The 14109-nt window shown below is 44.2% G+C and overlaps 1 protein-coding gene across 3 annotated transcripts; it reads right to left on the bottom strand.

Annotated features, from left to right (window-relative positions):
- Positions 1–222: 222 nt before the first annotated feature.
- On the bottom strand, positions 223–14093 carry TMEM205 (transmembrane protein 205). Of its 3 annotated transcripts, none has more exons than XM_060763551.2 (4): positions 14023–14093; positions 6336–6453; positions 4210–4373; positions 223–2371 (listed from the first exon to the last, which is right to left on the bottom strand). In XM_060763551.2, exons 2-4 carry the CDS (start codon positions 6433–6435, stop codon positions 2069–2071), a joined length of 567 nt encoding a protein of 188 aa, XP_060619534.2. In that variant the 5' UTR covers positions 6436–6453; positions 14023–14093; the 3' UTR covers positions 223–2068. The 3 variants fall into 3 exon arrangements, with proteins under 3 accessions (XP_060619534.2, XP_067320141.1, XP_067320140.1); XM_067464040.1 differs by lacking the exon at positions 14023–14093 and adding an exon at positions 13924–13999; XM_067464039.1 differs by lacking the exon at positions 14023–14093 and adding an exon at positions 6733–6873.
- Positions 14094–14109: the final 16 nt, after the last annotated feature.

Here is a 14109-nt window from a genome sequence, read left to right as displayed (position 1 = left end):
TGGAACTAAACTGTAGCAGATCCCAAAGCATCATTATACTGAAACCAATCAAGTACAGACAACTTGCAATATAGTCAAGCATATGTTGACATTGTAAATTCTATTTAGAATTATGCTAAATCTAGAACCCTAAATCACTTCTTTTTTCTAATGTTCAATCATCCCCGCCCAAGGAACCCCATTTGTCTGAATGGAACAAAATATTCAGATACTACAACACTGTTTTATCATTAAACAAGAGAATTTTTATATATACATGTTAGGGAATAAAACAGAAAGTCACACAAGAAAGTTCTCCCAGTTATACAGGAAAAGAGAAAAGTAGCTGGAGTAAGCAATAACTAGTGGGGTTGTTGTTTTTTTTTTGTCGTGTCAGGAGCGACTACAAGTCGCTTCTGGTGTGAGAGAATTGGCCATCTGCCAGGACGTTGCCCAGGGGACGCCCAGATGATTTGATGTTCTTATCATCCTTGTGGGAGGCTTCTCTCATGTCCCCGCATGAGGAGCTGGAGCTGACAGAGGGAGCTCATCCGCCTCTCCCCGGATTCGAACCTGCGACCTGTCAGTCTTCAATCCTGCTGGCACAGGGGTTTAACCCACTGCACCACCGGGGGCTCCAACTAGTGGGGTGATACTTGATTTTGCAATCCAGCAAAATTTGGGTGTGAATTTCCACCCGTCATTATATTATTCTATAAAATCAGAAAGTTACTCTCAGTCTGAGTCCAGAAAATGAAATTAAGGCCCAAACATCAAAGGTGTAAAACTGCAGCTGAAAGAATGACGCTTTCGGATTGATGACACAGGTTGCATCCGCACTGAAGAACTGATGCTGTTTGACCACTTTAACTGCCAAGGTTCAGTCCTATGGAATCAAGGGATTTGCAGTTTGGTGAAGCCCCAGAATTCTATGTCAGAGAAGGCTAAAGACCTTGTAAAACTACAACTCCCATGTTTCCATAGCAATTAAAGTGATATCAAACTGCATTAGTTTTACAGTTTAGATGCGCCCATAGTAATGTATTGCTAGTTATTTTGCCAAAAGAGGTGCTTGGGCTTAAAATGCACCTGATATAAGTTTTTTTAAAAAAAATCTATGCATTAATAGGCACACAGTCAGAAATACCACAAGAAATTAAGAAACTCAGAAGAATCACAAACAGTGCAATCTATATGCAGTTTACTCAGGCATAGATGAACGGAATTAGCTCCCATGTTAAAAAAGGCTTTAGTGGTTTGAAATACTTCTTGCAAATTATGGAAAATGCAAAAGACAACATAATTTGGGCAGCTAGAATAAATTTGGTCTTCATTTAGCAAAGTTCAGACTTTTTTTTTTGTTGTGTCAGAAGCGACTTGAGAAACTGCAAGTCGCTTCTGGTGTGAGAGAATTGGCCGTCTGCAAGGACGTTGCCCAGGGGACATCCGGATTTTTTAAAAATGTTTTTACCATCCTTGTGGGAGGCTTCTCTCCTGTCCCCGCATGAGGAGCTGGAGCTGATAGAGGGAGCTCATCCGCCTCTCCCCGGATTCGAACCTGCGACCTGTCGGTCTTCAGTCCTGCCGGCACAGGGGTTTAACCCACTGTGTCACCGGGGGCTCCATTTCAGATTATGGTCTCCATGGATTAAAGTGATCAAACGCGCATACCGCAACGAGCGCGGTATAGGAGTATAGGGTACAATGTTAGTTGTCTCTATTGAGAAGTGTCACCATATTTTCTAAAAGTTCAATGTAGCTGCCAACCATACTGAGTCTAAGATATAAAAATGGCATTTTTGAAGTCTGGGCAAAAAAAAGATCTGCGTTCAAAATCTCTTGCTGGCACACAAACGATCCAATATTATTCTCCAGTAAGGAAACAAAATACATCTGTTTCAGAAATGGGCCGTTGCTCCCACAATCAGTCATCCAAAGGTATTGATTTTTTACCATTGCCAAACTCATCACTTAGCAGGGTCAACCAGAACGTAAGCTTCAGTTATGGAGGAAGATCCGGTTTTGTGCATTAGAAAATAGACCCTGCAGTAAGAGCCAGGAAAACTGTAAATAGAGGACAGGGTGCCACCTACAGGCTGTCCAGGTGCAGTGCCATGAATGCCAAATTCACCCCTGTGCAGATGACACAGGCCAGGTTGCAGAGGGAGGACAAGCCGTGGAACTTGAAGAACTTCTGGCGGAGGCCCCGATACTTAGCATCCTTCTCCTTCAGGCGTTGGTAAGCTTCTTTCTGGCCCGACAGCCCCACTTCTGCCCCGAGTCCGTGCTCCTTTTCAATCTCCTGCATCTTGAACATGGTCTTAGTGGTGACGTGGGCGAACCAGGAGGCATTCGCCAAGGTCAAGACGAGACAAGCAAAAAAGAGCACGATCTACAAAGGAATCAAGAACACATCAGGATCATTGCTAGGATGGAAATGTAGGACTCCACAATGCTTTTGTCAGTTGTGAGGGACATGCAAGAGCAAGAGAAGACCCTGATTCCCAACTTAGTTGTTTAGCCTGCCCAGTTCCATAGAGGATTACACAATGTAACAAAATTTGGAAAAAAAATCTATTCCTGGTTTGAAAGTGTTATTTCCTGTTTAATTGTGTGGTACTTACTTTGAAAGCAGTTGTTATACTCCAGAAACTTTGTTTTCGTTTTTATTTGAATTTTTCATTTAAAAGCAGTACAAAACAAAAATAAAAATGTGCCAAATCAATTTAGACTATCAGAATAACAAAATAAGTCAAAGCCAAGTCGAAGAAAGATTGTGTGTAGAAAATAAGAATGATAGATAGAGAAAGAAAGGTAAAGAAAAAAGAAGAAAAATAAAAAAATAAAAAGAAGACCTCACTACCTCTGAGGATGCTTGCCATAGATGGAGGCGAAATGTCAGGAGAGAATGCCTCTGGAACATGGCCATATAGCCTCAAAAAACCTACAACAACCCAGTGATTCCGGCCATGAAAACCTTCGACAACACAATAAAAAGAAGTATTTTGACTTCCTGGTATCGTCTAGAGGTCTTCTTTACTTTCTTCTCTCTCCCTTCCTCCTCTCCTTCTCCCTCTCTTCCTTTTCTTTCCCTCCCTTTTTACCATCTCTCTCTTTGTTTTTTCCAATTTTTAGATCAAAATCATCTTCATTTGTCAGATACTTTGTTTCTGTGGCTGCCACAAACTATGTTTAATTGGTTCAGATTCTATGAGATATTCATTGAAATACTATAGCAAAATGGGCTGCAGAATGTCCCACAAAAACAGTAACAACTTAGGTTCTTGTGGGTTTTTTCGGGCTATAGGGCCATGTTCTAGAGGCATTTCTCCTGACGTTTCGCCTGCATCTGTGGCAAGCATCCTCAGAGATAGTGAGGTTAATAACTACTTAATAAACTTTTTCACGTTTTTATGCTAGAACCAATTGGGAAAGGACCTTTATAAACCAGGAACAAAAATAGTGTTACGTAGTGTTATTATACCAGTGGTTCTCAACCTGGGGTCCCCAGATGTTTTTGGCCTTCAACTCCCAGAAATCCTAACAGCTGGTAAACTGGCTGGGATTTCTGGGAGTTGTAGGCCAAAACACCTGGGGACCCACAGGTTGAGAACCACTGTATTATACAGTCAACCCTCCACATCTGGATGCAGTTTGGGATGCAGAACCTCCTGAAAGTGAAAACCTGGAGTATTTTTTTCTTTTTACCTGAGCGAACCACTCGCTAGAACAGGGGTCCACAAACTTTTTAAACAGAGGGCCAGGTCACAGTCCCTCAAACCGTTGGAGGGCTGGATTATAATTTGAATAAAACATGAATGAATTCCTATGCACATTGCATATATCTTATTTGTAGTGCAAAAAACACTTAAAACAATACAATAATTAAAATGAAGAACAATTTTAACAAATATAAACTTATTAGTATTTCAATGGGAAGTGTGGGTCTGCTTTTAACTGATGAAATAGGATTGTTGTTGTTGTTTTTGTTGTTGTTGTGTGCTTTCAAGTTGTTTCAGATTTAGTTTGACCCTGAGTGAGGGCCGGGTAAATGACCTCGGAGGGCTGCATCCAGCCCCCGGCCCTTAGTTTGAGGCCCCCTGGTCTGGGAAGTCACATCTTCCCATGACAGATCAGTTGGTGATCTCCACTCTTCTGTTGCAATAAACTCCACAAACTCTCAGGATACCTGTGTAAATTAGCACATTTTGCCTGCATATTTGTTGTTACCTGGATTGTTTCCCTGGCATCCAGAAGCTCCCGTGGGTGGTACATAGCAAAGACGGAGAGGTTCACAAAAGTGCAGCCAAGTACGGTGTAGAAATAGAAAGGAAACAGCTTGCTTTGTACCAGGCCAAATGTATGCCGACTTACTCCTTGGAAAAGGACAAACCCTAGGAGAGAGAAGGATGCAATTACATTAGGTTGGCTGGGTTTTATTCCTTATACCATGCAAGTGAAATAGGATTTCATAATGTTGGTTCAGCCTTTGGTAGCCTGGACTACCGATTCAGGGGTTATACAAATAGGTTTATATACATTAGAGTAGGAGTGGAACATATGTGGGCTTCCAGATGTTGCTTGACTGCAAACACAATCAGCCCTGGCCAGTACAACTGGTTGTGCTAGTTGTAGTGCATTATTTGAGCCTACACTGATCATATAATTCAGTTTCAAACTGCATTATATGGCCTGCCTCAGGGAAGCGTGCTTGCACCATCAATGTTCAACATTTACACAAATGACCAGCGACTGCCAGAAGGGACAGAGAATTTCATCTATGCTGATGATCGTGCCATTACCGCTCAAGCAGGGAGCTTTGAGATGGTTGAACAGAAGCTCTCCGAAGCTCTAGGTGCTCTTACTGCCTATTACAGGGAAAACCAGCTGATCCCTAATCCATCTAAAACACAGACATGTGCCTTTCACCTTAAGAACAGAAAGCATCCCGAGCTCTGAGGATCACCTGGGAAAGAATCCCACTGGAGCATTGCAGCGCACCCAGATACCTGGGAGTCACTCTGGACCGTGCTCTGACCTACAAGAAGCACTGCCTGAATATCAAGCAAAAAGTGGGTGCTAGAAACAATATCATACGAAAGCTGACTGGCACAACCTGGGGATCACAACCAGACACAGTGAAGACATTCGCCTTTGTGCTATGCTACTCTGCTGCTGAGTATGCATGCCCAGTGTGGAACACATCTCATCACGCTGGCTCTTAATGAGACATGCCACTTTATCACGGGGTGTCTGCGCCCTACACCACTGGAGAAATTACACTGTTTAGCTGGTATTGCACCACCTGACATCCGCTGGGGAGTAACAGTGAAAGGACCAAGGCAGTGACATCTCAGTCCCACCCCCTGTTTGAGTATCAGCCAGCACGCCAATGACTTAAATCAAGAAATAGTTTTCTAAGATCTATGGAGACACTTGCTGGAACACCCCAGCAAGCGAGAGTCCAAAAGCGGCAGGCTCAAACCCAGAACCTCAATCAATGGCTGATACCAAATGAGAAACTCCCCCCTGGGCACACAGAAAACTGGGCGACTTGGAAGGCGTTGAACAGACTGCGCTCTGGCACCACGAGATGCAGAGCCAACGTTAAGAAATGGGGCCACAAAGTGGAATCCACGACATGCGAGTGTGGAGAAGAGCAAACTACAGACCACCTGCTGCAATGCAACCTGAGCCCTGCCACATGCACAATGGAGGACCTTCTTACAGCAACACCAGAGGCACTCCAAGTGGCCAGCTACTGGTCAGAGGACATTTAACAGAATACCAAATCTGCAAACTTTGTGTTTTGTTTGTATGTTTGTTTGTTTTTAATGCAATACAACTGTTTTGGTTCGCTCCTGACACAATAAATAAATAAATAGAGCGGCTCTAGAGTTGCAGTCAAACAACATGGGGGAGGGAGGCACATTTTGTTTTCTCCAGCATTAGAGAAAGTGGAGGAGGGCTCACAGCATGCCTTCGACTAAGACCCAGTCATCTCAATTCCTATCACCCCATTAAAGAAATAGGAGCCCCGGTGGCACAGTGGGTTAAACCCCTGTGCTGGCAGGACTGAAGACCGACAGGTCACAGGTTCGAATCCGGGGAGAGGCGGATGAGCTCCCTCTATCAGCTCCAGCTCCTCGTGCAAGGACATGAGAGAAGACTCCCACAAGGATGATAAAACATCAAATCATCCGGGCGTCCCCTGGGCAATGTCCTTGCAGACGGCCAATTCTCTCACACCAGAAGCAACTTGCAGTTTCTCAAGTCTCTCCTGACACGACCAAACAAAAAAATTAAAGAAATCCTTTGTGTTAGGACTAGCTAGAAATCTGTGTGAGCCTCCTCACCAGCAATAAAGGTCACCCATATCTGCATCCCCCAGGCTGTGGAGAGGACGAAAAGCTGGAGGAGCTTGATAAGGACGCTTGGCTCGCCTTCAGTGACCATCTTTGTAGCAAGAGAGACCTGGAAGTAGGCAGAGAGAGACAAGAAGTGAGAAGAAAGGAGCATCCCAAAGAGAACCTACAAAATAGCTTTCACACACTGATTAAGTCTTGGATCCTACTGGTAATCCTAACCACAAGAGATCTACTGAATTAGCTGTTGCATGACGAATCAACACTAATGCAAATTCCTCTGATTCAATTGCTGTATTCTAGGATTTTGGGCTTCATCAAAATGAGTATAGTGTCTAGATCAAGTGAAGTCATGGTGCCTTTCTGTTCTGCTTTGGTCAGACCTCACCTGGAATAACACTGCGTCAATTCTGAGCACCACAATTGAAGAGGGATGTTGACAAGCTGAGAAGGGCAACTAAAATGATCCCAGGTCTGGAAAACCACAAATCCCTATGAGGAGCGTCTTAAAGAGCTGGGTATGTTTAGCCTGTAGAAGAAAAGGTTGAGATGAGACATTATCCCAATATAAATACTGGCTGCCAGTCTGCTACCGAGCAAAATTCAAAGTGCTGGATTTAGCCTATAAAGACCTAAACCAGGGATCCTCAAACTTTTTAAACAGAGGGCCAGGCCACAGTCCCTCAAACTATTGGAGGGCTGGATATAATTTGAAAAAAGAAAAGAATGAATTCCTATGTAAGCTGCACATATCTTATTTGTAGTGCAAAAAACACTTACCTTGGGCCATAGTTTGAGGACCCCTGACCTAAACGGTTTCGGCCCAGCTTACCTGTCTGAATGTATCTCCCTCAATGATCTATCTAGGAGGTTAAGATCGTCTGGGGAGGCCCTGGTCTCAGTCCCATCTTCTTCACAGGTGTGACTGGTGGAGACGAGACAGGGCCTTCTCAGTGGTGGCCTCTCCTCTGTGAAACTACCTCCCCAATGAAATTAGATCAGCCCCTTCTAATTTCACTACCTCTGAGGATGCTTGCCATAGATGCAGGCGAAACATCAGGAGAAGATGCCTCTAGAACATTGCCATATAGCCCGGAAAAACCTACAACAACCCAATTACATACAATGACAATAAACAATCATAAAATACAGTTAAAATCACCATTAAAATCATCGCATTGTCCTGTCGTTCCATGAGTTAATAGGTTTTTATTAATAGGTTTTTAAATTCTTATGTGTTATTGTCTACCTGTGAGTTATATTAACTGTATTGTTAATTTTTGTTTATTGCTTGTTTTTATTATTGCTTGTTGTTTTCGATGTTTTATTATTTGCTTTATGAGTTTTACTGTTGTATTTGTTGGGCTTGGCTCATGTAAGCCACTCTGAGTCCCTTAGGGAGATGATGGCGGGGTTTTATTATTATTATTTATTATTATTATTAATCAGTTATACTGCATCTGCAAATGCCTGCTCAAACAGCCAGGTCTTAACTCTCTTTCAAAATGTCAGGAGGGAGGGGGCTGATCTAATGTCCGTAGGGAGGGTGTTCCATAGTCGGGTGGCCATCGCTGAAAAGGCCCTGTCTCTCGTTCCCGCCAATCGGATCTACGAAGAAGGCGGGACCGAGAGCAGGGCCTCTCCAGACGATCTTAAACACATATGTCTCTATGGCATCAAATTGCTGCCTGTTGTAAGGCCGCCCTGAGTCCCCTCCGGGGTAAGAAGGATGGGGTATAAATATAGTAAATAAATAAATACATATGTGAAAGGGTGTCATAAGGAAGAGGGACCAGGCTTGTTTTGTGCTACCTGGAAACTAGGTCTCAATGGAGCAATGGGTTCAAATTACAGGAAAGGAGATTCCACCTGAACTTTAGGAAGACTTTGTCCAGACTGTTCATAATGATAAGCATTTAGCTGTTTTCAGAAGAATGGCCAGTGACAAGGGAAGAAATGACAAGACCTCTCAGCAGCTTCAGAAAAAAAATTGGGGCAAGGAAAGCACACATATTTTAGCCATGAATGGAAAGCAGGGAGGAAGGAATCAGCCAGAGCTGAGTTTTACGACCAGTTTTAGGCTGATCTCGCCGGGGTGGTCCATGGCTTGGTCACCTCCAGATTGGTCTACTGTAATGCGCTCTACGTGGGGCTGCCCTTGGAAACGGCTCGGAAATTCCAACTGGTCCAATGGTCGGCGGCCAGGTTGTTAACTGGTGCTCCTTACAGGGAGAGGTCCACCCTCCTGTTTAAGGAGCTCCATTGGCTGCCATTCATCTTCTGGTCCCAATTCAAGGTGCAGGTGCTCACCTACAAAGCCCTAAACAGTTTGGGACCCGCCTACCTGCGTGACCGCATCTCCATATATGAACCCACACGATCCCTTCGATCATCTGGAGAGGCCCTGCTCACGATCCCACCTGCGTCGCAAGCGCGTTTGGTGGGGACAAGGCACGGGGCCTTCTCTGTGGTGGCCCCCCGACTCTGGAACTCTCTCCCCAAGGACATCAGACAAGTCCCAATGTTGGCAGTTTTCAGGAAGAGCCTGAAGACCTGGCTGTTCCGATTAGCCTTTCCAGAGTAGGAAGCTCCTAGCGTCATGTCCCAAATGCACTTTGTTAGAGATTTAGGATTGTCTGCACATTGCACCTACCTCCAAAAACCTCTACATTTCACCTGTCATGTCCTTCACTTTTTAAATTTTGTCCATTACATTTGGCCCGGCCTTAGGTTTTAAATGCGTCATGTTGTCATTGTTTTTAGTGTTTTATTGTTTTGTTTGATGTTTTATTATTTGCTTTATGAGTTTTACTGTTGTATTTGTATGCTGTTGTTTTGTTCGTGGCCTTGGCCTCTGTAAGCCACATGGAGTCCTTCGGGAGATTTTAGCGGGGTATAAAGATGATAATAATAATAATAATAATAATAATAATTTTATGGCTTTTGATGCCTTTACAAGGTCCTTTTTGACAAAACACCACCATTGTATCAGTGCCATCCTCTTCCTCCTCCTTGCCCCAAAGCAAAAATCATAGGTATTTAATAGTATTCAAATTGCAAACTTCAGAAAATAAGTAATGGAGAATGCCTGCTTTGCCTCTTTCAAGGAGTACACATCAGCAGCTGGCAGAAGGAGATAAAGTGGGGAGAGGCCGGCAGGAGTCCAATGCAGGCTGAACTCATCATGTGTGTTTACCAGGAGAATGATCATAAAACAGCAACAAGACTGGTTTGAATTTGATTGCAACCCCAAGTCTACTAAGTGGTCTTAAATCAAGCGGCACTCTCTGTGAGGGGAATGGGATAGGCCAGGATAATTTGCTTCCTGAGGAGCATCAGAAAATGGGGTTTTCCATTTACGTATAACTTGGTTTTTACATGACCCTTCTCATCCCTGGTAATAAAATGACAAGTCAAATATCACTATGTAACATTATTTTTGTTCTTGGGTTATAAATGTCATTTCCTAATAGATTCTACCAGAAAAACATGGAAAAACATTAAACTGCAAAAACTTTGTGTTGTCAAAGGCTTTCATTGCTGGAATCACTGGGTTGCTGTGAGTTTTCCAGGCAAACTCCACTTGCCTAGTTTCCAACAGACTTCGCAACCTCCGAGGATGCTTGCCATATATGTGGGTGAAAATTCAGGAGAGAATGCTTCTGGAACATGGCCATACAGCCCAGAAAACTCACAGCAACCCTGCAAAAACTTTGTTTGTGCGGGACATCCTGCACCACATTTTGCTATAGTTTTTCAATGAATATCTCGAGTCACAACCAATTCAACATAGTTTGTGGCAGCCACGAAAACAATGTTTCTGGAGTAGAACAACTGCGTTCAAAGTAAGTACCATACAATTCAACAGGAAATAACACTTCCAAAACAGGAACAGAATTTTGGCAAATTTTGTTACATAGTATAATTAACAATTTGACACCTTTCCAGGCCACCTAAGAGTGTGCCATAAGTAGCAGCCCTCAGTCATTCCCAGGATTGGGTTAAGTACAGTCCAGCAGGAGTTACAACTATATGGCCATCTGTCGGGGGGTGCTTTGATTGTGCTTTCTCTGCATGGCAGGAGGTTGGACTGGATGGCCCATGCGGTCTCTTCCGGCTATGATGAGTCTAGTACATCTGAAGGCCAGCTTTTGCCTACCAGTGTTGTACCTAACATAGGGCCCCCATTCCCTTCCAACATGATCAATGTTTCGCAACCTTCCTAATGTGGTGACCCCTTAATGCAGTTCCTCATGTTGTGGTGACCCCAAACCATAATATTATTTCTATTGCTACTTCATAACTGCAATTTAACTACTGTTAGGAATGGTTATGTAAATATGTGATAGTTACATAGTTATGTAAATATCTGATATGCAGAATGTGTTTTCATTCACTGGGCCACATTGAGTACAAATACCCTATATGCCCAAATTTGAATACTGGTGGAGTTGGGGTGGGTTGATTTTATCATTTGGAAGTTGTAGTTGCTGGGATTTATAGTTCACCTACAATCAAAGAGCATTCTGAATTCCACCAATGATAGAATTGAAACAAACCTGGCACAAAGAACTCCCATGACCAACAGAAAATACTGGAAGGGTTTGGTGAGCATTGACCTTGAGTTTTGGAGTTGTAGTTCACCTACATTCAGAGAGCACTGTGGACTCAAACAATCATGGATCTGGACCAAACGTGGCATGAATACTCAATATGTCCAAATGTGAACACTGGTGGAGTTTGGGGAAAATAGATCTTGACATTTGGGAGTTGTAGTTGCTGGGATTTATAGTTCACCTACAATCAAAAAGCACTCTGAACCCCACCAGTGATAGAATTGAGCCAAACTTCCCACACAGAAACCCCATGACCAAGAGAAAATACTGTGTTTTGAGATGGTCTTTGGTTACCCCCATTGTGACCCCTCCAGGTGTCCCAAACCCCAGGTTGAGAAACGCTGGCCTACCAGTATTATTTATTTATTTATTTATTTATTTATTTATTTATGACATTTATATGCTGCCCTTCTCACCCCGAAGGGGGCTCAGAGCGGCTTACAAGATAGATAGACATACAATATATTATACACTATTATTAGCATAGTACAATATCAATATTACATATTACTATATTGTACTGTACCATCATATTGTAATATTATTAGTAATATTACATGTAATATAAAATATATACTTACAATACCATATTATTAGTATTACATTATTATTAGTATTATAATGTATTACTCTGCCCCGGAGTGTGGTGGAGGCTCCTTTTTTGGAAGCTTTTAAACAGAGGCTGATTGGCCATCTGTCGGGGGTGTTTTGAATGCAATGTTCCTGCTTCTTGGCAGGGGATTGGACTGGATGGCCCATGAGGTCTCTTCCAACTCTATGATTCTATGAAATATTATATGTATATACAATATATTATATTGTTGTTGTTGTTCATTCATTCAGTCGTTTCTGACTCTTTGTGACCTCATGAACCAGCCCACGCCAGAGCTCCCTGTCGGCCGTCACCTCCCCCAGCTCCTTCAGAGTCAAGCTAGTCACTTCAAGGATGCCATCCATCTTGCCCTTGGTCGGCCCCTCTTCTTTTTATTTCCATTTTCCCCAGAATTATTGTCTTCTCTAAGCTTTCCTGTCTCCCCATATTATATTACATTTCATTATATTATATTATATGCATAGCACAGGAGACAGGGTGGAATTGTCCCCTGCCCCCCCCCCTCTCTTCACTCTGGCCAAGAGCAGTGGTTAGTACTAGGGGTTGGGGTCCCTAACTGATGACATATGCAGGAGACAAGATGGAACTGTCCCCTGCCTCCCCGCTCTGTACACAACATAGGGCTCCCATTTTCCTCCAACATGATTTCCTATTGTGGGGCAATAAAGTTAAATATCTGCTAGATAGGGGACTTGAAGCAGATTACACAATCCAAAGTGTTCCATAGAAACAGCGGTATTAAATCCCATGGGAATATGGATGTGAGTCATATCCAACAGCAAATGTGGGCAATGGCATGTAGCCCACAAAAGCCTGTGTAAGCCAGTCTTCCTGGAGATGCTGCTCTCCTCCTCCAGCCCCCCTTTTTTCTGTTTGAACACAGCCTGGGAATCCTGCCATCTCTTTCCCAACCTTTGGCTCGTTCCCAGCTTATGCAAGTTCAGCCTTTGCCCCATTCAAAGGAGCCTACACACTCTAAACACCTTCGCAGAAGCATACAAGAAGCTCAGCCTGTCATTGAACATTGAGAAAACCAAAGTGCTGCTCCAGCGGTCACCAACCAACCCCTTTCTAATGCCAGAGATACAGCTTAATGGTGTAACATTAGAAAATGTTGACCATTTCCGCTACCTTGGAAGCTAGCTTTCCACCAAAGTCAATATCGACACCGAAATTCAACACCGGCTGAGCTCTGCGAGTGCAGCATTTTTCCGAATGAAGCAGAGAGTGTTTGAGGACCGGGACATCCATAGGGATACCAATGCTTGACTATAAAGATATTGTCCTCCCAACCCTGCTATATGCCTGCGAAACGTGGACTGTCTACAGACGTCACATGCAACTCCTGGAACGATTCCATCAGCGCTGCCTCTGGAAGATCCTGGAAATCTCTTGGGAAGACAAGCGGACAAACGTCAGCGTGCTGGAAGAAGCAAATACTTCCAGCATTGAAGCGATGGTCCTCCGCTATCAACTCCGCTGGACCGGCCACGTTGTCCGGATGCCCAACCACCGTCTCCCAAAGCAGTTGCTCTACTCTGAACTCACGAACAGAAAATGGAGTGTTGGTGGGCAGGAAAAGAGATTCAAAGATGGGCTCAAAACCAACCTTAAAAACTCTGGCATAGACACTGAGAACTGGGGGCTCCAGCTGGAGGTCAGATGTGCCCAGCAGTGCTGCAGAATTTGAAGAGGTACAAATGGAGGGTGAAAAAGAGAAACGTGCCAAGAGGAAGGTGCATCAAGCCAATCCCGACCAAGACCGCCTTCCACCTGGAAATCAATGCCTTCACTGCGGGAGAAGATGCAGATCAAGAATAGGGCTCCACAGCCACAAGAATACTGATCATGGAAGACTATCCTACTTGTCCAAGGAGGGATCGCCTAAGTAACACTAAGCTTGGCCAAACTTGGGCCCTTCCAGGTGTTTTGGACTTCAACTCCCACCATTCCTAGCGGCCTGAGGCCGCTAGGAATGGTGGGAGTTGAAGTCCAAAACACCTGGAAGGGCCCAAGTTTGCCCATACCTCAGGCATGGGGAACCTTCGGCCCTCCAGGTGTGGTGGACTTCAACTCCCACAATTCCTTGAGGCCAAGGTAAGCCTTTGGGGTGAATGCCGAGCCTCAAGGAATTGTGGGAGTTGAAGTCCACCACACCTGGAGGGCCGAAGGTTCCTGACCCCTGCCATACCTGATCTACACACTGTAACCTTAAGGTAGTATGATCCACCTTAACTGCCATGCTTCAATGCTATGGGATCTTAAGAGATGTAACCTTCCTTGCCAAAGAATGGTGGTGCCCCACCATAGCATTGACCCACGCCAATGATCAAACTGCGTTAAACCTTACAGAGCAGACGCATCTTTCAAAATCCTTGCTGTGCAGGCATATTCCTCTCCCAGCTAAGCAAACACAGACAGGAGTCTCCCACACAAAACAAGCACGCACCTCTTCCTGCTTTCCCAGCGGCTCGCGCAATGACGTAGCCCCGCCCCCCCGAGCTGGAAAGAGGCTGAGGAGGGGGCGTGGCCCAGG

This window comes from Anolis sagrei, chromosome 2 (assembly GCF_037176765.1).
Source record: "Anolis sagrei isolate rAnoSag1 chromosome 2, rAnoSag1.mat, whole genome shotgun sequence".
NCBI classification, from domain to species: Eukaryota; Metazoa; Chordata; class Lepidosauria; order Squamata; family Dactyloidae; genus Anolis; species Anolis sagrei.
Note: the sequence above shows the minus strand (reverse complement) of the source record. Positions and strands in the feature narration are given on the sequence as shown.

Coding starts and splice junctions, on each gene's coding strand:
- TMEM205 (XM_060763551.2), bottom strand. CDS start 6,435: ATGGTCACTGAAGGCGAGCCAAGCGTCCTTATCAAGCTCCTCCAGCTT. Junction 4,374..6,335: donor ATGGGTGACCTTTATTGCTG/GTGAGGAGGCTC, acceptor TCTCTCTCCTAG/GGTTTGTCCTTTTCCAAGGA. Junction 2,372..4,209: donor ATGCCAGGGAAACAATCCAG/GTAACAACAAAT, acceptor ATTCCTTTGTAG/ATCGTGCTCTTTTTTGCTTG.